Below are 27,847 nucleotides of genomic sequence, written 5' to 3'. Positions count from 1 at the left end.
GCCCCATGGCGCGGCGGGCAGCCCCGGGGCGGCGCGCAGCCGCGTGCAGGTGCTGGGCGCCGCCAACTGGAGCCTGGTGCTGCGCGGCCAGTGGATGGTGCAGTTGTGAGTAGCCGCTGCCCGCGGGAGAGGACCTGGGGCTGCGGAGTGGGTGGCAGGCAAGAGGAGCGGTCCTGGAGGCGGCACAGGCCTCGGGACCGCAGGGTGCTGGATGGGAGGGAGGAAACAGTGCGGGGGTCTGGGGGCCTGATCCCAGCACGTGGGCCTGGATGGAAGGTGCAGTGGGATCTGGGGTTGGGCGGAGGTGGTGCAGGGCCCTGGTCCCAGTGTGTGGGCTGGATGGAAGTGACGTTGGGATGCTGTGGATCAGGCCAGGCAGAGGTGGCACAGGGACCTGGGTCCCCGTCCTGGCCCTGTGTATAGGGCTGCTGTCTTGTTAACTCTCATGGTTTTTGGTGTTGTTCTTAAAGTTTGCATTTGGGGAAGGTGACAAACTTGGCCCTTTTTTTTGTTTTACATGTCACTTATATAAAAATCATGACAGCTGGCAACACGGGCTGGGCAGAGGTGGCGCAGGACCCCAGGGTCCTAATTCCAGCACGTGAGGCTGGGCAGAAGCAGTGCTGGGATCTGGGGCCCCCATCCACACCTGTGGGGCCAGGCAGAGGTGGCACAGCTCCAAGATCCAAATCGCACCACGTGGGGCTAGACAGAAGCAGCCCCGATACCACGTATGGGGCTGGGTGGCAGCACAGGGCCCCGGGGTCCCAATCTTGGCATGCAGGGTAGGACAGAGGCAGCATTGGGATGTGGGGCCCCAAGCCCTGTATATGGGGCCAGGCACAGGTGTTGTGGGCTCCTGGGCCCAGTCCTGGCACAGAAGATCTGATCAAGCTCTAGATCTTTAACCTGATGTGGCCAAAAGGTTGAGCATTACCTATGTCATTTACTGCCTGCATCCTTGCCATGACCTGGTCTGCCCCCCCCCCCCCCGAAATGTCAAGGCATTAATACCGTGCTCCTGTTATTAATCAAAATAGGAAGAGAATGAGCATGAACATATATTAATATAATACTAAGTCAGCTTCTTCCCCCACTCCCTCCCCCTTGGTCCTACCAGAAGCTGTATCTGTGCTGCAGTGAGGAGGATACTATATGTGCTCTTTCTTTTTTCTAAAACAAATCCCTTCCCTGGGATGTAGACAGTGAAATGATACATTATTGTTGAATCTCACATGTCTAAGCCCTCTGGGGGCAGGGATGACTGGGGGGTAATATATCCATTCCCCTCCCACACTAGTCTGAGAAGGATTTTATACAGCACCTAGGAAAGGAAGGTGTAGAGGAGATGGGAGATTTGTGTCTTGTGCTTGGGCTCTCCACCTGCTTTGGTAGGGGAGTGGAAGAGAATGTTTATTCCCTCCCTTTCTTTCCCTAGTGATGTGCACAGGAAGATAACTAATAGAAAAGCTCTGAAATATGGTTCTGATCTAGTAACTCTTATATATGAGAGATCCTACCTGGACTAAACTCTTTTTCTACTTCTTTCCCTCAGCTGTAAATTGTGAGCACAGAAACAATGTTGATGGTTGCAGTTATCATCTATTCTTGTCACTCAGTCTTCAGCACAAGGAAGAACAATGTAGTAAATGTTTTTGGCCTTGGCTTCATGCAAAAACTTAGCAGTACATGCTTATTTCATTGCATTAACTTTAATGAAAGCCAAGTGAGAAGTTAAAGAATGTGTCTTGCACCGTTTCACACTCAAACTGTGGTAAAATGTGCTTCATGAGTAGGTATCCAGGTTGTAGCTGTATTGGTCTAGAGGAAAAAGCGATCAGGACTCATGGTAGAGGTGGTATTTTTTATTAGATCCACTAGATCTTTGCAAAAAAAAAAGAACTCTTTAATTGCAAGCTTTAGGGTACAAAAACACTTCATCAGGCATCAGAGAAAAGATTGCAAAAGTTCTCCTGGGTAGAAATGAGCAGGAGCAGGTTTCTGAAATAGTAACCAGTTCCATGTCCTCTAAAATGCTCTTCCTCCCCCAGAAGCAAGGATCTAAAATTCTTGTCCTTGGGAGATATGAAGCACAAAACCCCAGTATGTTGTGAGCTTGGTCCTTCTCCCATTGATGTCCATAGGAGTTCAGTTGTCTACGATTGTACTAGGGGAAACTCCCATTAACTTTTCAAGGATGCCAGGATTTTATTCAAGGTATCAGAGCATTTGAGTTTCTGAAATACACATAATTTCCTCTTGCAGGCTAGTTTTGCTCTATTTGTTAAGAAATATGTGGTACTCTGTTTAAACCTGAGAACTGAAAAATGGCTGTGCTTTCTTAGAGTATGCACTTAACCACACTTAATGTGAGCTGTCATAGCTGTGGTTTTAGGAGCACTAAAAACTGACTAACTACTGTCAGTTCCTGGCTGCTGCTAGAATCCTTGAGGCTGAGAGGAGACAGAACCCTGAAAATGATTAGCTTTTTCCTGTTGTTTTCAAGGTTTCCAAGAGCAGCCCTTTGACAGCTGTTTTCCCCTTCAGTGTTTCTAGTGCTAGTTTTTTTAGCAGGTAAACAGAGTACGATTATCATGACAAAGCAGACAGTGGGACTGCAAGATGCTATGCAATTAAGTAATTTATGTGCTTAACTGATACACAGGTAACTGATGTTTGCTATAACAGTGTTAAGATGTTGTCAAAACTGCAGTGGTCCAAAAAATATAAAAGAGGCAATGTTTTTTTGGTGATTTGTTTTTTGGACTAACTGTATAATTGGTAGAGATGTTAGTCAGAGAGTACATTTAATTGTTTAATCTCTGCCCCAACTATACAGTTGGTCCAATAAAAGATACTGGCAAAAACAAACCCTTGTCCTGTAATTTGTTAAAATGTAAGCACCAGCAAAGAAATTGGGACTGGCATTGTGTCTTCCCCATGGGTCTGAAAATTTGGCCTTGCAGCATCAATTGTAGCTCCCCTGCTGCCAAATTTCCAGACCCATGGGCCAGTCTGGCTCTGTGCGCTAGATTGCACCAACATGCCTTGAGGGCAGTGCATAGGTTGAGCTGTGCATGTTGTTGGGGTGGGCACACAGCTGGGCTGGCATGCCAGATCAGGCCTATGGACCTGTCAGTGGGATCAGGCCCACACAGCTGGCCATTTGAGCACCACTATGTTATGTAATTAATTGAGTTTTATGCACTTTTCTGGTATATGTATAGGTGGAGTTTGGTGTAACAAGCTTGTTTTTCTATACAGCATTTTAAAAGGAAATTAGTGAAACAGATTGTAATATTCCTTAGGCTTTTTGTATTGTAGAATTGTATCATGACGCATTTAGTTCTCTTCTTTGAGACTGCCCTAAAATCTTCACTATTTGAGCAGTTTAGAGCAAGTTATAAATGGCGGTCAGGACCTGTGCAACCATATCATAAAGGGGAGGAACATTTTCATATATTGATTATGCAAACGCTTTTCAAAAAGGCTTTGTGAGGAACAGAATAAGTTGTTTATGAGCTACAGCAGGAGCGCTACAGATGGTTTGCGCATCAGGTGTCTTTGCCAGCTTCCTTAAATAATGTGCCTGAAGCTTGATGGTAGGTGGATGGTCAATCCCAGTAAATCATTGGGCAGATATTGGATGCAAACTTCCATTGAGCCTATGAAAAACTCTACAGCGCCAGTAGCCATTCTCTTGTTTGGCAGCATGTTTCCTTAAATTTAGTTTGGTCTCTCTTTCTCCTGGGATGGAGCCTCCCTATGTAGGGGGCAGTGTTATAAGGGTGTGGTCCTGCCCAGCTCCACCTAGGGACTGCAAGTTTCAGAAGCGAATTTGAGGGATAGTGATGTCAGCAAATGGGCAAAGATGATGTCTATGCAGACTATACAGGAACACCTGATTTAGAGATCTGTACTTGAATAAAGACTATTATTATATAAGTTTGTAGGGTGGAGTTTTGTTTTTACTGGCTCTCCTAAATGCAAAAATGGGATATGAAAATGAGTTTCTGATGTAAATGGAGGACAATCAAGGAAAGGATTGTGGTGATCACTATACCAATGCTACTTCAACTTGTCTGGGTGCTGCAGACTGAAAATTACTGGGCCATTTACCATGAAATTATATTTAATGTTCTATTAACTTTTCAGTATCCTTGATTCACTTGGTATTTAGGTGGTGATAATCCTATATCATTTAGGCCTAAAATATAGGACTTGCGTGAAAGAGATTTGTACAAATTAAGTCCCAGCAAAAATGTTTGACAGACTATTTCTGGGAAGGATTATAAATAAAGGCTGTTACATAAAGTCAGAACTTAAAGCTTCAGTATCTGTGCATGAATATTAATTTTATAGTGAAAGTAAGTGGGTGGTTAATTGTGACCTTTTGTTTTCTCTTCCTCAAAGTGGCGAATATTCTAAGCCAGCCACCCTCTCTACACCTACAGAAGAAGTGGTGGTTCATATGTTAAATTCACTATATGGCGTTGTAAATTATAAAGAACAAGTTTAATATCTTACAATGGCCTTATCTGATAGAGGCAGCCACCTGGATTTTTCTTTTTTTCCCCCTTTCCATTCCCCTCATACTCAGATCAGATATAGGAGATTTTTTTCAATTTCCACTTTTTTAGAAGTTTAAAAAAAAGCGTTCTTATTCACGTTAAAGCAGAGATGTGGGTTTTCTGGACAATTTTCCAATGCCCTAAATAGAGCGTGATCTGATTTAGCATGTTTATTTGACTTGTATTTAGTAAACAAAACCAAAAAAGTACCCCATGTTAATTTTATGTCTCAATAGGCACAAGTATTTGAACTGAAATATTCGATTAGAAAGAACATTAAATACAGCACACTTAATGTGGCTTTAATGGTATATTCAAACAAATTCAAAGCTTTATGTGGAAAGAAATTATTTTTATTGGAATACCTGTAAAAATGTAAAGACCATACACAATAGCATGTACTTCCTTTGCATTGTTTGTTTAAATTTAAGGAAAAAAAAGGAGAAAAAAACAAAGGCATTGAAAACTGTTGAGACACTAATTTTAGCATGCCCAAAGAACTGTCCATGATTTGCCATCCACTCATCTCCTCCTACAGAGTTTAACACTCTTTTACTGAGGCAGTTGCGGCACCCCCAGTTTCACCATCACTATCTGTAGAATCATTCGCGCTATTTATTAGTTCCATTTCAGAATCGGATTGAGGCAAACCTGATTCAGAACTACTTGACCCACACTCTCTTTCGCTAAAGGATGGTTTTACCAGTGAGTCTATGAGGAAGGGCAACTTATCATCACGCTGCATCTTATTCACTAATTGTGCTTCTGACTGATTCTCCAGAAGCACAAGGTTTTGAGAAACAGAAACAAGCTTGGCAGTGCATTCATTTGTTAGCTTTTTTGTCTTGATTGAGCTGAATGCCTTTCAGTTTTCTTCACAAGAAGCTGCTGTTGGTGTGGCATGCTTAGGATCCTTAGAGCAATCCTGGACAACAGGTGGGTGTTACAGTATCCCTTCCGCCATGTGAGAGGAGACATATTCTTTGCTGCCTGCCAAATGATGTCTTTGCTTCAAAGTTTTTCTTTTGCATGGTACTCGGCCATGTCTGTCATCATGGCTGTCATTGATGTTGAGGTCATTCTTAGCTACTTCCACAATTGCATCGAGAGCAGTAGGTAAGTCGTCTTCCGATAAATGCTGTCATCTGTGTTGAGGATCCAAAAAGTTTGCTGCCAGATGAACTGGATGAGAGCAAAACTCAGATGTCTTAGTAAACATTTATTTTTCTTCTTTTTTGGATAGAGGTGAAGAATGCAAAAGCTTGATTAGATTTTCTTTCAGTTGTCTGAATATCTCTGGAATATTTGAAAGGCTTGGTATATCTCTTTCAAGTTTCTTGATAGCTACTAAAACTGGTAGTAGCAAACAAATGCTCCTTGAACTCAAACCCAGAACACATAGTTGTTGAGAATCTGCTTCTGAATATTCACGGGAATACTCTGGAATACTGTCATCTATTGAAGCACACTGCAAACAGTTTTGTGCGCAGCAAACTAAGTAAACACTTTGTAGCCGAACTCCATCTAGTTTCTCCTGGCAATAAAAGTGCACTTTCCTTCCCCTGCTTCTCTTTCTGTAATTTCTTCAAAGTCCGATTAGCAATGTGATGATTGTTGAATACCTTCACAATCGCTTTGCAGTTTGCCAATATTGTCTTCATTGTATTCATACTTACTACGTCCTTTGCTGGCAGATTCAACCCATGAGCAAGACAGCCAAATACTATTAAATGAGGATACTTTGCCTTTAATATTTGCCATGCAGCTTTCATGTTACTCACATTATCAACAGGGATCCTGGTTTTCCCTGATAAAAAATGACAAATTCTCTGATTAAAAAAACCCCAAATCCTTGATAATAATTAAAGGACCCCCTGTGGGCCCCCCTGGTACTGCTAGTGCCCCTCACTCCTCCCTACAGCCTTTCAGCCTCACACATGCAGGCACAGACACGGACACCCCAGCAGGTAGGTGTGTGTGTGGGGATGGTGGGGAAGGAAGGGGTAGATAGAGAATGGGGCAGGGGAGGAGTGCATCTCTGTGCTTGCTCCTGGGGCGGGGGGGCATGAGGGCAGTGGTGCCCCCCTGTGGGCCCCACATGTTCTGCCCGGCTGGGGGAGAGCAGGGGCTCCCACGTGGCAGTTGCCACCGCACCACTGTCTTTGCCCCCTGGGGCCCTGCTTTGGGCAAGCAGCATGGGGCGTGGTGGCCACCACTGTGCTGCTGGTGGCGGCTGCCCTCACACCGCACCTCCTCTTGCACGTGGCGGCCCCCCAACACTGCCGCCTCTGCCATGCCCCACGCTGCTTGCCCAGAGCAGGGCCAGGGGGGCGAAGGCAGCAGTGCCCCTCTACGGGCCGCATGCACCTGCCTGGCTGAGGGGGGGGCCTTGCATGCAGCGGCCGCCACCGCACCATGTAACGTGCCTTTCCTGCTACGTGCTACAGGCAAGTGGCATGAGGTTCGGTGGTGGTAGTGACTGCTGCGTGCAAGCCGCCCCTCCCCCAACTGGGTGGGCTTGTGCTGTGCTGCCCTCGCCCCTGTGGCCTTGGTCCTGGGAGTGAGCACAGAATGAGCTGAAGTGGGAGCTGGTGGTGACTCTTCGCTGCTGTGCCCCAGGGTGTGTTCTGTTCCCCCCTGGGTCTGCTCACCCGCCCACCTGGGTTGAGGGGGAAGGGAAGGTGTTGGGGAAATTCCCACTAGGAGTGCTTGTGGGCTGGCCAGCAGACGCTCCATGTCTTCCCCCAACACATCCTTACTCCTCAACTCACAGCCAGCTCCCTACCTCCAGCCCTGCCTCGCAACCCCCAAGCCCCACTTACTTCCAGGAACAAAGAGGGATCCTGAGCCAGCCTCCAGTATGTGAGAGGGTTGGGTCCCGCCTTTTCCCCCTTTCCCTTCCCCTCCGGGCAGGGCTGGGGGTTTCCCATCCCTTTTGCAAACAGTTCTTGCAGGCTTCAACTCAGCCAGCCTGGGGAGCTCTTTGCAAAACGGGGAAATCCACAGGTTTCCTTGCTAAAAGGGGAAATCTGCGTTTTCTCCGTTTAAACAGGGAAATCTGTGGTTTTCTTCATTTTTCTGTGGGAAATGGAAAACCTGGATCCCCAGTTATCACTTACAGGGGCTTGTACCTACAAGGGACCTACACTTCCAGTCTCTTCACTCAGTAATTGGGCTAGTACTCACCCGTATGATGAGAAGATTTGCTTTCAGGAATTGTTAACATAATGTTCAGGTGTTGTTAACATAATGTTCAATAAAGGATTTCCTTGTATATCAGTCCATCTACCTGACATCAGAGTTTTTGATTTTGCTTGACCAGTCCTTTGAATAACCATTATTTGAACTCTGTCATACTATGAGAGGATGTGATTAAGCGATAACGTGACGGAAACTTATATGATGGGCCAATTAGTTTGTAATGTTCCTTCCAGTATTGATTTTCAGTTGTGGAAAGAGGTGTACCGTTTGCAAATATAGGTCAAGCTAATGTCTCATTTGCTTTTTCTTGATCTTCCTTTGACATTTTGTCCACAAAGCTTGATAAAAAGCTTGACTGTCTTGAACAGCTACTCATGGTGGATTGCATGTCTGGTGACAGTGATCTTGAAAGGGAGGATCCTGCTGCTTCTTCCCCCAGACCTGGCAGCTCAACATTTTCATTTTCCATTTTTTGCAAATCTGCTATTTCACTTGAGCTACCAAGTTCCTGCAACAAAATGGGGAAAAGATTTTTATTTTAGCCTGTTCTAGTCTGGCCTCATCCATCAGAAGGGAGAGAAGAAGCAGCAGGGAGCTTGCTTTCCCCCCTCCCTGCTAGAAAGAACCCGCTGCTCTCAATTTACTGCTCAGTTGCCCTGGGACTCCAGAGGCAAAGGGAAGTATAGCCTGGCCTCTGCCATTGGCCAGAGGTTGAAGCTTGCTTTGCTGAGTTGAAATAGATAAATAATTAACTATTATGTAATTTAAAAACAATTTATTGTTAAGTTTAAACCACTTTGGGTGCTTAGTGCAAGCAGAAAAGCAGGACACAAATATTTTAAATAAATAATAGTCCAGAGTTGCAGTAACAACTTTTGAAATTGTTTTAAAACAATATGTCTACTAGTTTATACTGTGTGTTTAACATATGAATTTGTTTACGTACACAGGATTCCTAAAGTAGACTTTTCTCAGATGATGATGTTGTTCCACCACTTCATTGTATTAGGTTTCTGTATATGGCTTGTACTCTTTCAGGATAGTTCCTACATGTTATTAAATGTTTCTTCATTTTTGTTGCATTGTTAGCATACTCTTGCCTGCAGTATTTACATCTACCAGCTTTCTTCCTTCCTTTAGTGTCTTGAACTTTACTATAATGATGCCCCACACTAGTTTTTTCTGATTAGGCATTATTATGTCTACTTCAAACCAAGGGGACTAAAGCCATAACAGATCTTACGCAAACACTTCCTACGCTGCTGTTTGTGTTTGTTGAACTGAAAGTGAAACAGAAAATCAGTTTTCATTTTGGTTTTGCTTTCACTTGCAGTCTAAGATTAAATAAGAATTTTAGCTTTGGTTTTGATTTGATCTGCACAGCCAATTAGGTGAATTCATAACTTGATTTTTGGGTTGGATTATTGTGAGTGTATTTAACTTGTTTACAAATCAGTAAAACATATATGTACTTTCTCTCACACTTCCTAGGGATAATCACGTGAAAAACATTAATTACAACTTTGAAACTGCCAAGCTTGCCTAATGTTGTGTTGGCATCCATTCATTGTTACTAATGAATTTTATGAAACAATTTTTAGAAATGGAAAATTTCACACAGAAAAATAAAGAACTGAAAAATTTTCTGCCCCACATCTCTGCTCTAAGGTATGTCTTGCATAGCAGAGAGAGCTCTTAGATTGAGCTGGAAAGCTCAAACTACTAACCATAGCTCCTGTTCACTTCTGTTTTCTTAAGTGTTACCCTTTTTCTAATTTGATATTTTTACACTTTTCATAAAGTGATCCTTCAAAATGATTGGGAAATTTTCTTCTAAAAGGTGCTCTTGCTCTACAACCTGTAGTTACAATTTATAGTGTGGGCCAAATTCATCCCAAGGTAAATGTGGAGTATTTGCCTTAGATGCAAATAAAGATGGTTTTCTAGAACCTGTTTCATTTTGGGTAGTACTGCCGTTTTTAATCATAACACACCAATTTTTGGTTTTAAAATACCACTTAGCTGTCTGTTCTTCCAGCAACACATAGCTTTCTATTTACTGCATACATGATTCCATCTGTAGGCAAACGTAATTAGCTGGGTTAGTAGTCTAAAGTCAGGCAGCAGGCAGAGAAGAATGGCACCTTAGAGACTAATGCTTTTAAAAGTTGAGAGCCATTGGCTTGACTTGAAGCAGCTTTCATTAGACTCAAAGCATCCCTTGGAAAATGCCAGCTCTTAGTTTTCACTTTAGTTTTCTATAATCAAAAAAACCCGAGTAATTCTTCTCTTGCAAAAACTCAAGATTCTGACGTGCTGCAGTCTTTTTTAATATTCTGGATTCCTATTTGAAGCCTCTAGGTTTAACTTGTGAATTATGTTTGTACACTGCTAAGCTTGTGTAGCAGGTAACCTCCAGAGGTCCCTTCCAACCCTAATTTTCTATGATCTCAAGGTACCCTATGGTCCTGTGGGACCCTGGTTGAGAGTCATTGGCTTATACCCTTTCTGTCCATTGCAGAAAGCTTCCAGGAAAACATTTGCCATCAGTATAGATCTTAATGTCTGTGGGCAACCAAGTCTCAACAGCACTAGCCACCAGTTTCCGGGTTGAGGAACTGAGAAATAGCCAAGCATTTCACAAGTTTGGCTGTGTAGGAGGAGGGGGGAGGCTTTTAACGGCAGGATTATCAGATCTTTTTGATACTAAAAATTTAAGATAAGACGTCAGTAAAAATTATGCTACAGTAGATGTGTTAATAAACAGTAACCCCCTCTCATCCTGAGAGGGCTTAATGCAAGGAAGAAAAACAGCTTTTTGTGAAAGAAACTGGCATGAGACTAATTAGAGGAACCTGTGTGAGGAAGCGAGGGAGAGTGGTGGGAGAGAAAGACTAGAAGATATGAAGGAGGAGAAGCTGGCCTGGGAAGTGTTTTGATTAAGGCTGATTGAGAAGGGTGGTAGATTTCTGTGAGTTGGGTGAAATCACAAATCTACTGAAGTCAGTGGTAATTTTGCCATTTTCCTTTGGTGTTTGTGCCTCAGCACCATGAAAGCCCTCATTTATCTTCCTGATTAACAGAACCTGCTTATCTGTCTCCCATCTGCCTGCATTCTTTTACCATTCTTCCTTTTCTTGGACTGCGTGCCTTCCTTACCTCTTTCATTTCCCTTTGTCATATGCACTCCTGACTCTGTTCACCTGTCCTGCTGAAGCTTACAAAATACATACTTTTCTTCCTTTCCTTGATCTCTGCTGCTCTTCTGCCCTGCTGAGGTCAGTCATTGGAGGTGAAGACATCCTCTCAGGGTCTGGGCACTGGGACTCTATCTGTCTTGCTTATTGGGTTCACTGAGACTTGAATAAAGACAGAATATATATATCTGTGCAGGTGCCCTCAGGTTTTGATGCATGAGCATTTGCTGCTTTGGAGCAGGGTTATAGGTTGTAGCTGTGCTGGTCTAAGGACACAGGCAGACAAGGTTCTTTGGGTCAATCTGATCTCTTTTTATTAGACAAACTGAAATAGTTGGAAAAATTCTTCTTTTCAAGCTTGTGGGTATAAATACCCTTTGTCAGGCTGAAGAAGCATCCAGGAAGAGCACAGACCAACTGCAGATGCTTCTTCAGCCTGTTGAAATGTATTTGTACCTGAAAGCTTGCTAAGAATTTTTCCAACTATTTGAGTTGGTCTAATAAAAGAAATCAGATTTACCCAGAGAACCTTGTCTGCTGCTTTGGAATACACAGGAGACTTAAGAGAGCCCATTGTGAGGATGGGGTCTGAGAAATCACTGCATTTACAATATTTTATTTCTTCTTGAACCACACTATACCTTTAAAAAAACAAACAAACCCCAAGGTGAAACTTTCCTTGGCAGAACCAGGAATTAAAATATAGTCTGAGAAGTATAATTTTACAAATTTCTTTTACTCCAGTATTTTGGGGTTCTGTCAGTTCAGGCCATGGAAAACTGTCTTTATTACAGGCGAAATAAAACTATACTGGTGGCATAATGCCAGAAATGACTGTTTGCTTTCTCTCCTATGAGAACCTCTTGGGAATGGTCTGAGGCTGCACAAACTATTAGTTTTACCTTCTTACAACATCTGATAAGGTAAAAAGAGCATGTTGTTCTGATAGATGTGAAGGGAGGACATACTGTCTTAACCTCATCATTACTCAGCTGGATGAGCGAGTTTATGGCTTGGATTTACTGGGGGTGATGAAATGTAAGGTAGCTTACCTGGGCTAAATGTTTTGTTCTCACCTGCCATTGCTAGTGTTTATTATGTAAACTGGTTGCAGATCATAAAGAGACTATAACTGACTACAGGTTTTAAGTGCGGTTGCAAAATAAATAACAAACCATAATTTCTCTTTAGTTAGAGGGGTGGAGGACTACGCTTGTGGCTTTTATCCTTTACCTCTTTTCTAGTTTACAAAAATACATAAATAACTTCAGTGTCCAGAATTTCCTGTCTGTTGCTCTGTAAATCTATCTTGTTCTTCAAGTATGCAACAGTAAAATGCAATAATTTGATAGAAGACACAGGTTATTGCTTTTATTCTGGTGTTTTGGTGGTGTATGTCCCTCTGGTTCTAGGGTATTCTCTCGATATTTACAGAATGACTTGTTTTCGTTTCCTATCATGGAATAGAAGGCATAAGGTACAGGTGACTTAGAAATTATGAGAGACAGTTTTATTGCAGGTTTATTTGTATTAAATGTGTATGTGATTTTGCTTCTGGCAAGTCTTAGAACACCTTTTGGTTGGGTGCTATTGGTTGGCATTCTTTGGATCACTTTTTGTTCCTGGTCTCTTGCAGCGTCTTGAAGCTGTCCCTGGAGAAGGTAGTGAAGAGAAGAGAGCATCCATTTTGCCATTAGTGAAAGCTGAAAGCAGGCATTTATTATACTCGCTTTCAAATGAGTTCTTGCCATTGTTGGGGAAGGTGACTTCAGCCTCTACAAGGTGGCCCAAAGGATGGCTAAGGTTGACAGCATAGAACAGGTGCCAACAACCATTTTCATGCCATGGGCTGAAACAACTTGGCTGTGGTCTGATGCAGCCCAGGTGGCTTTGGCACCACGTTAGTGGGGGTTAGGGGGTTCTCTGTGTCTCTTCCAAAGCCATGCAGTGGAGAGTTGCTCCTGTACTGCCACTGCGTCTGCTTCTCCTCCCCACTCCCATCCCAGCTGTGGTGCCAGTGCAGTTTCCTGTCATAGGGGACCTGTGCCAGGGCTGGGCTGGCTGGGGGGTAGAGACACAGAGGAATGGTAGCAGTATGGAAGCAGCTTGCATCTCCCTGGTCATGGCTTAGCTACCCTCTGGCAGGGAGCTGTGCCTGCTTTGGCATTGCGTTGCTTCTCAGTGCAGACCCAGCTGCAGTACATGCATGCCTTCACCTGCAAGGGAGCTGGGAGCCGCTTCCATGGTGCTTCTCCCTTTTTCTCCCTCCTATTTACACCACACTATCCAGCCATCTCCGATGCAGCTCCCTTCTGGCTGGAAGCTGAGCTTGCACTCAGCCTTGAGGGAGATGGGAACCAGAGGAGAAGTAACAACATGGGTACAGTTTCTGTTTCCCTATCCCTGATGCAGCTCCATACTGCTCAGCCCTGGCATGGTCATGGGCAAAGCCCTGTGGCACTGTGGGCTGGACTTTGCACCGTACCCTCCATATCAGGGGTTGGCAAAATGTGAGTCATTAACTCTGTTTTACCTTGTAAGTCTTGCCTAAACCTCAGAGTCTGTACTGTTTGTCATCTTGTAGAGAAACACAGGTTTAGCTGGACTTAAGCTGTAGTATTCTTACTACTCCTTGCAGCTGATAATGTCATTGGTATTGTCTTACATTCACATTTGCAGACCCAGGCACCTGTGGCACCACAGGCTTTGCAGACTGAGCAGATCTGGAGTCTTTTTGCTTGTAATAATGCTGAAATCTTTTTCCTCTGCTGTCTTCATGAATTCTTATATAGGTCTTTGCTCATGATCATATGAATATATGTATGAATGCAGCTCCGTACTGCTCAGCCCTGACATGATCATGGGCAAAGACCTGTGGCACTGTGATGATCATGGACAAAGACCTGTGGCACTGTGGACTTGACTTTGCCAACCCCTGATCTGGAGGATATGGTGCACAATGTGTCATTAACTCTGCTTTACCTTGTAAGTCTTGCCTAAACCTCAGAGTCTGTACTGTTTTTTGTCTTGTCTTGTTTTTTGTCTGTTTTTACACACTCTCTCTCTCTCTGTCTCTGAAAGAATTCATGAAGACAGCAGATGAAAAAGATTTCATGGGTATGCATACGTACGTATATGTCTGTACAGGTCTTTCTGTCTCTATCTTTCTCTCTGGATATATCTATACCTATAGATATATATGTATAAATTGTACCTTGCCCCATGTAGCTCCTCTGTTTGTTAAGTGGGGCAGTTAAGTGGCTCAATTCCTTGGGATGGAAGTTGGGGGATTTTGCCTCTTGACATTCATTTCAATACCTTCCTTACTAGAACGTGTGTGTGTAATGTGAGCACAGTGCAAACCTAATTACATTAATTAGTATCAGATTTTACCTGAACTGCTTACCTCACTGGTGTGTTGTTTGAACCTGTCCTCAAATATACAACTTCTTACCCTGCAAGAATTTTAGTAAGGCTGTAAGTTGATTATGAAAGCTGACAAAATACCCTGTGTCAAACATAGGTAATTTGAGATACTACTTTATTGAAAAATGGTGTTTAGTTTGGTAAGAAGTGTTGGAAGCTAGCAAGTTTTTACTGATACCGTACTCGTGCCCTTGTGGCTTCTTAACATCAGTGACTAAAATGCAGCTTTTTTTCCTGTTTTTGTTTTTTAAAGAAACCTATTAATTACAGTGGGGCCTGCAGTGTACTGTCATGTGGGATGCTTTCAGGGTTATTTTGCAGTCTGTGGTGCAAATTCTTGCTGTCTTTGTGGACTTTATGCACTTAACTATGTTAAAGATGACAAAAATGCTGTGGAAATAATGCACTGGGAAGTAACAAAAAAGGAGACTTGAGGCTGATGGGACTGCTGCTTCTCATAAACTAGAGGCCTCATTTCTTTAGGGGGGGTCTGCTAGAAGGACTTTGAATGGGGAGGACATAGTAGAGATTATTCATAGTTCCATAGATTTTGGTAGTCCCACTTCTATTTATAGTGCCTTGATCTTTTTCAGGATGCTGACCCCCCCCAATTCCTGTAAAGTTGAATAAAAGCAGGCCTGATTTGTACTCACTTCTATCTCTGTAGGCTTCAGCTTTTATCCCCATTGCTACAGAATGGGCATGATGAATCACAAGCCTCTTGTGATGCTTAAAAATGCTACAAAGAACAGGTGAGAGCTTTAAATCAAGGGAGTGGCACAAGTGCAAAGCAACTTACTCTTAAATTACTAGCCAGTAGCTGTGGGGTTTTTACTTGCAGAGTTGGACAGTGTTTTTTTTTTGTGGAGGTGCAGTTTGCACATTAAAGAGTTTATGAATTTTCTAAAAGTAAGATGTGTTGTTTTTTTAGCTGTTGTGGTCCAAAAATTATGCAAGTGGCAAGGATTTCTTAATGTGGTATCTTTTATTGGACTGCCTAAGGAAGACTAGCAAGTATGGCAGGAATACCAACTGGAGCCTAAGTATTGGGGGGTGGGGATGGTACTCTTAAACTTGCACTTACCTTGGATTCATGTAAATATGGTTACTATTGAAACAGGGAGTTTGGTTTGAGAAGAAATTTTTGAGCTTAAGTAGCAATCTTTTTTTCTAAGCACGAGTACTTCTATGGCTTTTGTATGCATAAGAAAGACTAAAACATAGCTTAATTCTTTAAAATAAAAAGTTTATTGTCTTTGCAGGCTGCTTATGCTATTTGTTCAGTGAAGAAACGCAAATGTATCATTGAACCTCAAGCAGTTTTAAACAACACTTTTTAAATATGATAGTTTTGAACTGCACTGTTACCTGTGATCTAACAACTTACAGGTGCCAGTGAGACCTTGACCTGTTTTTCACTGCTGAAGGGGCATATTCTGTATAAGAAGTGATAAGCTACAGTGCTAGTGTCAAGCATTTCATTATTTTCTTTTTTTAAGCTGTCTGGTTCACACATTTGTTGCACTACTGTGAACATTTATTTGCTCACAGCATTAAGATACTTTAGCATTACAAGGTGGGGGAGGCTGTTTCTCAGAGATTATTTTTCATAAATGTTAAATGATTCTTCAAGAATCAATTCTGTTTTAATTCAATTTTTATAACAGGTAATCATGAAAAATTTCAGGATCTGGGGGTTTTATTTGAAGACCAGGTGGTGGGGCTTTTGCTGAAGTAAACTGTACCCCTCCCCCATCCTCTAATATTGCAAAGCTCCTGAAAATGTTCTGAAGCCAGCTGTTCCAGAAGCACGTTATATAAAACTGCCCAAATACGTCTGCTTGTTAAAGTGTTGGGACATAAGCTGTATTCAGTGTCCTTTTAATATTTCATTAGTTTGTAACTTTAGTCTCCATTTTGTCCCCAAGTATTCATTTGCCCAACTCCCATCTAGTTTAATTCACAACTATTTTATAGCCTTGTAGCAGGTTTGAGGATTTGTTCAGCTCGCACAGTCTCTCCCAGTCTCTAACACTTCCCACAGTCCTTTATGTCCTTGGGCATGTTTGCTTTATAGGAACACCAGAGTATCAGTCTGTTGTCAGCATCAACCCATCCACCCAGTCCCTCAAAACTAGCTCATGATGCTGAGTCTTTTCCAGCCCAAGAGAGGGAGCCTCTGGTTCACTGTTGCTCAGCCAACACACTGTTCTCCTTTGCACGTGGTCTCTATCTCCATTCTCAGCTCTGAGCTTCTGACTTCCAGCTTTCAGGAGCGTGACCCTGCTCTCTCAGGTCCATCTCTCTCTCTGCAAGCTCAGTCTGTCTCAGGTCTCCTTCTGGGTGTCTTTCTAGCTGTGTCTCTGTTACCAATTCCATCCAACTCTTCTCTGTCTCCCTTCTCTGGCTTTTTCCCCAGGAGCCCTCTGATTCCTTCTGAATTTCCCTCCATGGGAGCTTCTCCCTGGCTTCTCTTCCCTTGGAGCCTTTTCACTTTCTGCAATCACTACTTATCTCTCTCAGCCAGCTCAGGCCTCCCGAGCAGCCTGTAATTGGCTATGGTTAGTCACATGGGTTTGTAAAGCCTGAAGAATATAGGGGACCCCACGCATGATGGCTACATGTAATATAATTGCAGTATATTGGTGCAATCTAGGACACGTGGTTAGTCATGCAAAATGTGAGAGCCCAGGGTGAGGGGGGAAAGGAAACAATGCATTACTACCAAGGGGATACAAGACCCTGTGCATTGTAGTCACATCAGTAGGGAGTTGTGTCCTGGTAAGACGTGCTCAGATACAAGTCTAAGCATGTGGTGTACAACTGCTGGGGTGGGGGTTAGTCAGGTTACAGAGAGATTTGTCAGTTCATGGGAAGTGCAAAGGAGGTTCAGGCCACCCCCTTGGTCTCGCTTCCAGTTGTTACTTTTTGTGTACTTTTTAACATCACTGAATTCTGATGGATGGTCACCATTGAATAGTAATTGTCACTTAAGGTGTGTCCCTGACTGGGTCTGGGGTGTGAAGGGTTGATTTGCCATAGATTAAAAAAATACTCCATGGAAGTGAAAGATGAGTTAGTTGCAGGTTCCCAAAACTTTGAACAGTGTGAAAGGGTGACTTCAGTTATTACAGCAGCCTGCTACGAAGTTTCTTTGAAACATGCAGCTCTGCCAGGATTTATCGATGCCTGATCCTAGAGAGTACTAACAGGGGAAGACTTCTATCTTAGATGTTTGTGCACTTACGGCACACAACAAGCAGCTGCGTGGACAGATGGACTTCCCCCAAAGCCAGGTTCTCATGCAGCATCCATTTACACTATTTTAATACATCTAGCAATATCTTGACTTAAGCATTACTGAATGTGACACATACACAGTTGACCACCATATTTAGTAACACCCTCTCTGATGTACTGCCCAGCAAATAAAATAAAGTGTAAATCCTTATGATTAACACAGCCAAGGTGTACCTTACATGTGGCCTACTGAAAGCTTTTCCCAACAGCACAGTGATAATTGTGCAACTGAGCTGAATAGCAGCGTTCAGCTCGTATTCTTCTACCTTTTATAAGGGTATGGGGTGGGGCTAGCAGAGTCTTCTGTATGAAATAAGTATGGTATGTGCTTGCTCTTGCACTTGCCTTCATGCTTGCTTTCATTTTAAAACTTCCTGGGTGCTTGCCCCAGACACTGGTGCAGCTCAGCTACTACAGGCAGCTGCTGTTGGCTGCTCCCAGGTCCGCTGCAGCCGGGGCTGCGGCGCGTGCCGTGCCACCAGGGGCTCTGCTTGTCCGCACTCACCCCAGCCCATGCTAGAGCGGCTCTGGTAGCAGCCAGCACCAGCTGCCTGCACCAGGGCCCGGTACAGAGTAGGAGCAGAGGTGAGTGTGGACAAGCAGAGCCCAGGCATGGGGGGGGACAGGCGGAGCATAGTGCAGCCCAGCAGCTGCAGGCAGCTGGTGCTGGCTGATCCCAGGGCTGCTGCAGCCAGGACTGGGCTGAGTGGCACTCTGTTCCTTCTGCTTTGCTGCCTTGTGCACCCCTCCCCCAGCCTCTTCCCTAGTCCCAGTCTCACTCCCTCCCCCACTGCCATGGGAACCTATCCCTATTTGTTACATTGTAAAGTGGATTTGCTTTATGCAAATTCAATTTATGCACCATTCTTCAGGGACGCATGTACTACATAAATCGAAGGAAACCTGTACCTCACTACCAGTCAACCCATGCATGTTATTTAGGTGATCTATCATTGGACCCACTGGTGTTTTGCTTTTGAACAGGATCTTGACTGAAGTGAGGGTCTGTCCATGTGGCTAGATTATAGGCTTAGGACCCAAGCTGAATAACATGAATAAGAGAAATGTTATGGGAAAGGAGGCTGTGAGGTTGCTTGCATTGTGTCAAATGGGGTGTGTATTATGTATGCATATATTAAATTTGTGTTGAGACAGTTCAGGGTCCTCTCTTTGTCTAAGTGCAGTTGCCATTTTTCAGTGCGACTTGCAGAACTTGGGTGTGTATATATATTTATATTGTAAACAGTTTATATAAGCTTAGTTGAGGCAGCAATGCATAAAATTTTATCTGCCCTTAAGTTTTCCATATCTTTTTGTTTACTTTTTGTGGTTGGAATGGATACTTCAAGCTTGCAACCCAGCCCCTGTTCTCTTTGAAGCTGTTTGCTTTTATTCAACACCTTACTTCAGAGGTTGTGTTTTGTTTCTTGGCTTTTTGGCTAAGATTGAATCACTATCACCCCCCACATCAGGACCTGCCAGGAGAGATTCCTGAATGACTCTGAGGGCCAAATTTATTGGTTACCCAGAGCCTAAACCAAACCGGGGCAAGGTCTTTGAGGTCACCTTGAAGTGGGATGCCAGTAACCATGTCATGCCTCATGGGGACTTCACACACTTTGACTGGTTTTTCATCAGTCAGGGCCTTCTCAGCTGTCTGCTGCTTAATGGCACCTTTGGCTCCAGAAACAATGACAAGAGATGCTGGAGGTGTAGCTGTGAAAATTAGACCATTCCCCATATCCTATGTGGCTGTAGGCCCTGTGCTAGAGCCTGACAACTCTCCCACAGCTTTTACCGGCCAATCCTGGTTAGTGCTGTCTTGGAGATAGCTGGAATGGTAGTGGTGAACCATGCTGTCCCCAGCAGTGACAGCCCCTTGTGCCTGGACATCATTGTGACAGACAAAGACAACAACTGGATCCTGATGATCAGTTTAACTGCCCCTTTGAGAACTGGTGGCAGGCCTTCGCTGGAGCCTGGGAATGAAAACTAAACAATTACAAGTCACTGACTGATATCCTGAGGGCCAAAGGGTATGCCATGACAGTGGGATGCTTGGAGCATGGGACCCCAGCAACGACAGCATCAGGGATGTTTGTAGAGTACCCCACTGTTATGCCAAGCTGATGAGGCCCCTCATGGTATCCAGTACTATTTGATGGTACACAGGCATCTGTGTTAAATGCATCATAGGCCATTGCCAATATGAGAACAGCTGCTCAAGACTGACAGCTGGAAGTGAGACCAAGGGGGTGGCCTGCACCTCCTTTGTACTTGCCATGAACTGACAAATCTCTCTGTAACCTGACTACCCCCCACCCCAGCAGTTGTACACCACATGCTTAGACTTGTATCTGAGCGTGTTTTACCAGGACATGACTCCCTACTGATGTGATTACAGTGCACAGGGTCTTGTATCCCCTTGGTAGTGATGCATTGCTTCCTTTTCCCCCCTCACCCTGGGCTCTCACATTTTGCATGACTAACCACGTGTCCTAGATTGCACCAATATACTGCAATTATATTACATGTAGCCATCATGCATGGGGTCCCCTATATTCTTCAGGCTGTACAAACCCATGTGACTAACTGTAGTTTTTTAACATTCACTAATAAAGTTTTAAGGTAGTTTAGGGTACTATATGCAACCTAGTTGTTTGAGGTGGTTTTGATTGCATTTCATCCATGCATCAGTTATTAAGATTCTCTGTTTTAATTTTTCTATTAATTTCTTTTTTTTATTGTAATTCTGTAAAGTTATTTATTTTTAAAATTTCAACTCTACGCCAAAAGGAACTTTGAAGCCTAAAAAAAAAGGATAGTAAGTTTTGTTCTGCATCGGTTTTCAGTAATGGCATCCTTATCTTGCACTTGTCTGTCTTGTTTTTAAATTAATGATTTCTCGTCTTTTACATCTGACTGCTCTCTGCTTTTTGAAGGTACCTCATTTGATTGAGAGTACTTCTGCTTTTCATGCATCATTGGTTATTTGATATTTTTGCTTTATTTGTCAGAAACTTCTATGGAATATTGTGAAATGTAAAAAAATAAAATAAAATTGTTGTTGTTGTTCTTGTTAAGAAAGGCATTCTCTAATATCTGCAAAAGTTTGTTCCCTCTTTGGATAAGTCTTACACTTGTGGATTTCTAAATTCTCATGCTATTGGCTTTATAAATAGACAGTATTAACTTCCATGTAAAGGCAGCTTTTTTTTTTAATTATTGCAGGCAAGAAAAGTTATTTCCAATCATACTTTCCCTTTTAGCTTCTAAAGACTTAAGTTTTCTCATCTTAATCTGTGACATAACATCTGTAAGAATTCAAAATGAGTTTAGTTATTAAAAACGGTGTATTTTTTTCCTATGAGGGACTTGTGCAAATAAACCTGAGTCTTAAGCAGGTAAACATGTTCTCTGAAGTTGAAGCTGAAGTTTTTTTTGGCTTTTTTTGTAGAAGTCATCTGATGGATCTAAGCATAGAGGAGACAGGATCTTATGTAGTGGTTACATTTCTTCTAATTCCTGCTAGACTATGGGCTAAGAAAATTTACAAAGATGAAAAACCCAAACAAGTAGTATAACTGAGATGAATCCTAGTGGTTTGGACAGATCTTCTGAATGCCAACCTCTTGCTTAGGCTGCCAGCTACTTCTGCTTTTTATGTCCTCCCATGTATGGTCTTTCTCATACTTCTATCCTCCCCAGGTCCATGTCTATTGGCCAAGCATGTTCCTTCTGAATGAGCTTGTGAGGAAGTGGTTGCGATTCAGCTATCTTATTAGAATTATTCCCCAAAGCCTGTGCCTGATTCATATTGTAGGTTGGATAGGGCACAGAAATATTAATAGATCTTGATGGAAGAGCTAAGAAGGCTGAGAGGGGATCTGGTGGCTGTCTATAAACTTACCAGGGGGGAACCAGCGGGGAATGGGAGAGGCCCTGTTGCTCCGAGCACTACTAGGAGTAACTAGGAATAACGGCCGCAAGTTGATCAGACTAGACATCAGGAGGCACTACTTCACAGTCAGGGCGGCTAGGATCTGGAACCAAGTTCCAAGGGAAGTGGTGCTCACTCCTACCCTGGGGGTCTTCAGAAGGAGGCTGGATAATCACCTTGCCGTGGTCAATTTGACCCCAGTACTCTTTCCTGCCCATGGCAGGGCTTGGACTTGATGATCTGCTCAGGTCCCTTCCGACCGTATCAACTATGAAACTTGTTTTTGCCTTCAGATTTACTACACCTGTTTCTGTAGACAGACAATAAAATCTAATAAGATGTAAAACAAGTACAACATTTTTTTACCTGCTTCTGCACTGGACTACTTTTACTAAAGGAGGGTGAGGAGAGGAAAACAAGCTGTAATGATGTATAAGGCATAAGCAGGCTGTGTCTTGAGGGGAATTGGTTTGAAGGAACCTTTCAGAGTGAAAATCATCAAGGTGGTCTAGTAGAAGAGAGATGCATGCATAGTTGAAAGAAGTAGAGACAAAATTTAAAAGCAAGGACATTAATGACAGTTTTGTGGTGTGGGGGTTGTAGATAGATGAAGCCTCCAGTATTTAAAGTATACAAACCACTCCTTATAGTACTCTGCTGCCTGGCTAATTGGGGCAATTGTGAAGGGGATCCATGTGCATCTGCAAGTAAGATGGGAGATGGTCTTTGTGGTAATAACCACAGACAGAGAATCTTTAGTTGCAAATTGAGTGCTCCCATGAGACTTATTTTTAGTCTGACATATTCCATGGTATAACTAGTGGCCTACCTAAATTGCAGCAGAAGTTTGTGGTGCAGTAGTGCCTTTAATCTTGTTCTTTTTGCTGCACTGTGCACCCTGCCACTTGCCCTCTCTTTCTTCCCCCACCCCACTGAGAGGCCAAGAGACAATTAATGCCACACTTTTTGACACTTGACCACTGATCGGTGGGGGGCCACGGTGCACAGTACAAAGAACAAAATTAAAGGTGCTGCTGTGCCACAGACGTTTGCTGTGATTAAGGTAGGTCCCTAGTTATAATAAAGTTGTAGAATGTGTAGGCCAGGTACAGACATCACACTTTTACCAGTATAAATGATCAGAAACGGATCTGTACCCATAATAGGACTCTGGCACACAGAGACTGGTTTAAAAATGGCAGAACCTTCCCCCCACCTACCAAAGGGCAACTGTTTGTTACTGATCTAAATGCTGCTTACAGAAAGCCACATATTTTAGATTGCTTCCGTCTTCGGCTTCTTGAATGTCTATACCTAGCTGTAGAGTAATGGAGTTAATTCTAATAAGTACATGATCTGAGGATAGGTATTTTCTTCCGTATTATGTGTTTACAAAAGACCAGCGTCATTAAAGATATAGGCTTGAAAGCCTATCTTTTTGCACTTAAAAAAGGGATACTGTGGAATTAATGCGGCTTTTAAAAAATTCCTGTTTTAAATTGTTTGGGAAAACAGCCAGTAAAAATGACCGGTAGAGTCCTATCAACATCTAGCATTTCAATGTCATTAGTTAACTGAAGCTATTCCACCTTTATGACATCAGTGGTATTAATCATAAGTTTGGGTCAAAGGGAAATTTGCTAATCCTTCAAAAGGCAGCTTTCCTTTCTGATTAAGTTACCTACTTTGTTACGTCAAGTTCATACTTGTGGTATCCATGCATAGTGCTTGTGGTGGTTTTCTCGCTTGAAAAAGTTTTGTTAGGGTGCATCTCTTTAGAACATTGTTTAGGAAGAGCATACCTTTGCAACAATGGTGCATTTCACAGATGTATAGAGTAACGAGGTACGGTAAATGGCACTTAGAGGAGGGCCTAAGTACCTAAGGGTGTTGCAAAATGTTTTTTGAACACCACTTTTGAGAAGAGCCTTCCTTCAGTAATTCTTGAATAAAAAGAATAAACTGAGTTATTTATCTGTGTTCAGCTGTGAAGGATGTGGGAAGGAGGAAATTAAATTCTCTCAAACAATTTAAGAGAAAACTATGGGTTGATTTGGTGAAATGTGGTTAGGATTACTTTGTATTCTTTTAGTCCAAAAAGACTTGATAAAGGGAATTTGCTGGGGGAGGGGGGTGACTCATTTTATCTGTGATAGTTATATTTTAACTTTGTATAGTATATGCTCCACTTTGTAGTGATTTTGATTTAAAAAAAAATTATGCATACACAAATAATAATTTGATGATTTTGCTTTTAAAAGCTATGCCCCCTGGTGTTCAGCTTGTCAGCGGCTTGAATCAACTTGGGAGGATTTTGCAAAGGAAAGCGAACTTCTAGATCTCGCTGTAGGGAAAGTGGATGTCACGGAAGAACCAGGTACTGTTTGAAATGGGCTCTGTACAGGTATTTATATTAAAAGGAATATGTAACCTAAGCAGGTGTTAACTATTGGGAATATGCTCAATTTCACTGGGGCAGCTGGGATACTCACCAAGTGGAAAAAAAACACTAAATCAAAATAAAACATTACTTTTTTTCTGGACTGTTCTTTATGCTGTTAAATTTACAGCTGTTCTTTTACCTTGGCCAGTCATCAGCTTTAAGGCCCTATTTATGTAGCAAGTATAAGATTGAAGGGTCTACTTACAATTTTGGTTGATTTCTGCCATGGAAAGCTGTCATTTGATTGACATTTTTCAGGGCTGGATTGTAATTTGGGAGGCTGAAAAGTATGAATTCCTCTGGGTAAGGAAACAACTTTTGAGCTTGCTCTATTAAAAATTCAATTTTAGCTTGGCGGTCTCTCAAATTTGCCACTTCATTATTTTTTTGTAGTTACCTGATTATTATACTGCTTTGAAGGGACAGGTTTCCTTCCTCCTTGAGCATGTATAGAAAAAGAGCTTTTAGAACACTTGTGCTATAATTATACTTGCAGATTAAGTTATTTCCTGCCTTCAGTTGTATTTTTTTCATAACACATTTGTAACATTTTGAAACGCATGTTAATCTAGGAAGTGTGTGTAGATAAAGTTGAAATATGTTACATTTATTAGGTCTGTGAAAGAAAATGTCTGTATGTACTTTTTAAATTTATTAATATAGTGGTAACTTCCAGTGATAAATGTGGAAGGGGACTGATTACACCCAATGAGAACACCAAAGCTGATAGTTTTGCTTTATCAGACTAAAGACGTGCATGCATATTTCATGGGGTTTTTGCTCAAGATGGTGATGCTTCACATGAGTTAACTCCTTGCCGTTAATTTTAGCAAGTTCAGACTTAATTTTCAATACCTGTGAAGCTGAACTCTGGTCTCAAAGACAAAGAATGCTAACTATTCCTAGAAGTTCAGTGTGTACTTGTGAGTGGAATTAGTAACCTGGAGATGTACCAGACTTCTCCAAAAGTGATAGACTGTCAATATGGGCTGTTCAGCCATTAATCATGATTAGCAGATTAATAAATAGATGCGTTTGAACAAAACTTTTTCTTTTTTGCCCATGACCAAACTAAAAAAACCCTCTGTTTTTGCATACTAAGGGAACCATGAAAACTCCATTATGGGGATGTAGGCAGTATGTCAAGCCATGGTCGTAATTAATATTTCATTACAAACCTGACCTTTTACTTCTGCCATTAATTAAAAGACAAACTTCTTCCCTTTGTAGAGTGCTAAAAGAATGAAGTTTTGATCTTCATTGAGGGGATCAGCGTACAACTATGATGCAAATCCAGTACATTTCTTTTATGTGCATAGCCTCTGGAGTGAAAAAGGCCATGTGCTTAACCAGTGGGTGCACTTACCTTTAAACAATTGGAGCTTGTTACCTACATGGTTGGGTCACTGCTGTGGTATTAGCAGCCCTGAAACCCTTTAGTTCCTCCCATTTTCATGTTTTTTAAAAATCAGTGCTGGAACTGCTAGGAGAAGCCTTGAAAATATGGGCTGCTTCTAGCTATGAGGCTCATTCCATATACTTAAAAACTTCTAATAGTAGAATTTTTGTTTCTAGTGTAAAGGGACTGAAGTGACTTTTAAAGTGGACAGTTGCTGTTGTAGTTAAGCAGAATAGTATAGGTTATGAAGTAGACGGTAGGGATGATGCATGGTATGTGATGAAATGGCTTGTTTTTAACTAATCCTGGGTCTGCTAAAATGTTAGTGATAGGCAACAAATTGGGACTGTCACTGTGTTGAGCAGTTAAGCAAATGATGCACTTACCTACGATGCATGTACACAAGGTGGACAAGGGTTTCTTAGGGTGATATATTTTATTGGAACAGCTGTGCACTTGGGATAAAGTTAGACAAGCTTTCCAATGCAAGACATTCTTTTTCCTTTCCATTCTAAGCAGCAGATTGTGGTATCTTCCATGTGATGGTAGTGTAAGAGTGATTTTGCAGCCACGACAGGCCAGAAATTATGTGAGAGGCAAGGATCCCTGGGCTGTCATGGCTGCAACATCACTCTTACAGCACTGTAACATGGAGAATATCAAAATCTGCCAGTTAGAATGGAAAAGAGGAAGAACGTTTTGCATTCAAAAGCTTGTCTAACTGTCCCATGCTTATAGCTGGTCTAATAAAACATTTCCCTGAGAAATCCTTGCTCTTTCATAATTTCTGGACTGTCATGGATAAATCATTCTTACACTACTATATACATAGAGTATGCATTTTTAGAAACTAGAAGTTTCAAATGGTACGCAAGAAAGGTAGAATTGTTTGGGGAAAACTTCTTGAATAAATTAGTATTTTTGCTTAAGGGGTTTTTGATTGTAGCTGTGTTGGTCTGAAGCCCTAGGCAGACATATCTCTACCACCTCCCTGCTGCCTGCTTTATTTTTATTCCTATACACATCATAGTCTGGCAATGAGGCAGCTGCGGAGTAGTGCTGGGGGGTTGTGCTAAACCTTGCCTGCTTCTCTTTGGTTAAATTTTTCTTGGTTTTTTGGTGATTATCTTTTTACTGGAATGTAGTTGGTCCAATAAAAGATAAAAACAAAACCCCTTGCTGCCTGTATGTTTCCTGGACCATCACAGCTCCAGCAACACTCCAACCCTTTTTTTGGTTATGTAGATTAAAAGTTCTTGATAGGATTTTCAAGATCCTAAGGGTTATACCTCTACTACCTTCCTGCTGCCTGATTATTTGTACTTCTATGCACTTTGGAGTCTGGTAGCTAGGCAGCTGCAGAGCAGCGTGGGGGGTTGTCCTATGGACCACCCCAAAACTGTCTGCTGCCTGACTGCTGGCATCACACATGCTTGGAGGAGAATGAGAGAGTGGACCTTGTTTCCCAGTAATTATGTGTAGACTAAGCCCAGATCATTTGGCTCTTAACTTAAACTTGCAAGTCCCATTATTTAGTGGCTGTCCTATGTTGGGTCCCTTCAGAAGGAAAAAATGCATTTACAGTAACAAAGTTTTGTCTTTTCAACTTTTTTCAATGGCTTCTAAAAATTAATTTCTTAAAAATCAGTTTTTCAGTTGAAAACTTCCCCCTTCCCCTTTGTAATGTACCATGAAGTGTGCATAACTGCAACCTTAATGATGTCCCTGTTCTCAGTATTTATGTATCATCTTTTTTTTGTTACTGGTCTTCTGTTTCTATCTCTTTATTTAAGTCGGAGTTAAAGAAAACTCTCTGGATTGAGGACACAGTCATGTACTTGCTCTGAGAGATACTTAGGGCACTTGCTATTTTGCTGTTCTCATTAACACTTAAATGTTTGCTTTTCTCCTTTGTCTCTTGCTACTTTTCTCTCAACCTTACATTCCCCAGACATTTATTAGCTTGCTGGTAGCTGTATCAACCAAGGGTCTCTCATGTTCACTTCATTTTTCATATTTGTGCTCATCTTCTGTTTCTGAAGTTTCTTTCAGGCTCTCTCATTCCTTCGTGGTCAGATTAGAAGTAATTTCTTTTCTTCAAGATGGCACGCTTGTGAGGGGGTATTTTCCCTTCCATTCCTAATGTGTGTCAAAGGAGGGGAAGGACGAGAATCTCTGAAACTTCCCCCTGGCTCTGGAGGTTTTAGTAGTGCGCTGTATGGCATGTAACTACTTGCTTTAGACTTGCCTTCCCCCTGCTGCCCCCCCCCCCCAAAAACAAACAAACAAACCCCAAAAAACCCAAAACAAACAAATCAAAAAACCAAAGAAAAGCAGGTTTCTGTGAGCCTAGTTGAACAATCTTCTCCT

General features: G+C 42.3%; 1 protein-coding gene across 1 annotated transcript in view; it reads left to right on the top strand.

The window, feature by feature from the left end:
* Positions 1 to 4: 4 nt before the first annotated feature.
* The window catches only part of TMX4 (thioredoxin related transmembrane protein 4), a gene marked incomplete at its 5' end in the record, with an annotated part of 75,138 nt that continues 47,295 nt past the window's right edge, over positions 5 to 27,847 (top strand). Inside the window, 2 exons of the mRNA XM_019515884.1 lie at positions 5 to 105; positions 23,897 to 24,012. Of these exons, the coding sequence (XP_019371429.1) occupies positions 5 to 105; positions 23,897 to 24,012 (217 nt within the window). The remainder of the gene's footprint in view (positions 106 to 23,896; positions 24,013 to 27,847) is intronic.

This window comes from Gavialis gangeticus, unplaced genomic scaffold (genome assembly GCF_001723915.1).
Source record: "Gavialis gangeticus isolate Ggan-Ray unplaced genomic scaffold, GavGan_comp1, whole genome shotgun sequence".
Classification (NCBI taxonomy): domain Eukaryota; kingdom Metazoa; phylum Chordata; order Crocodylia; family Gavialidae; genus Gavialis; species Gavialis gangeticus.
This window is presented reverse-complemented; position numbering and strand designations above follow the sequence as displayed.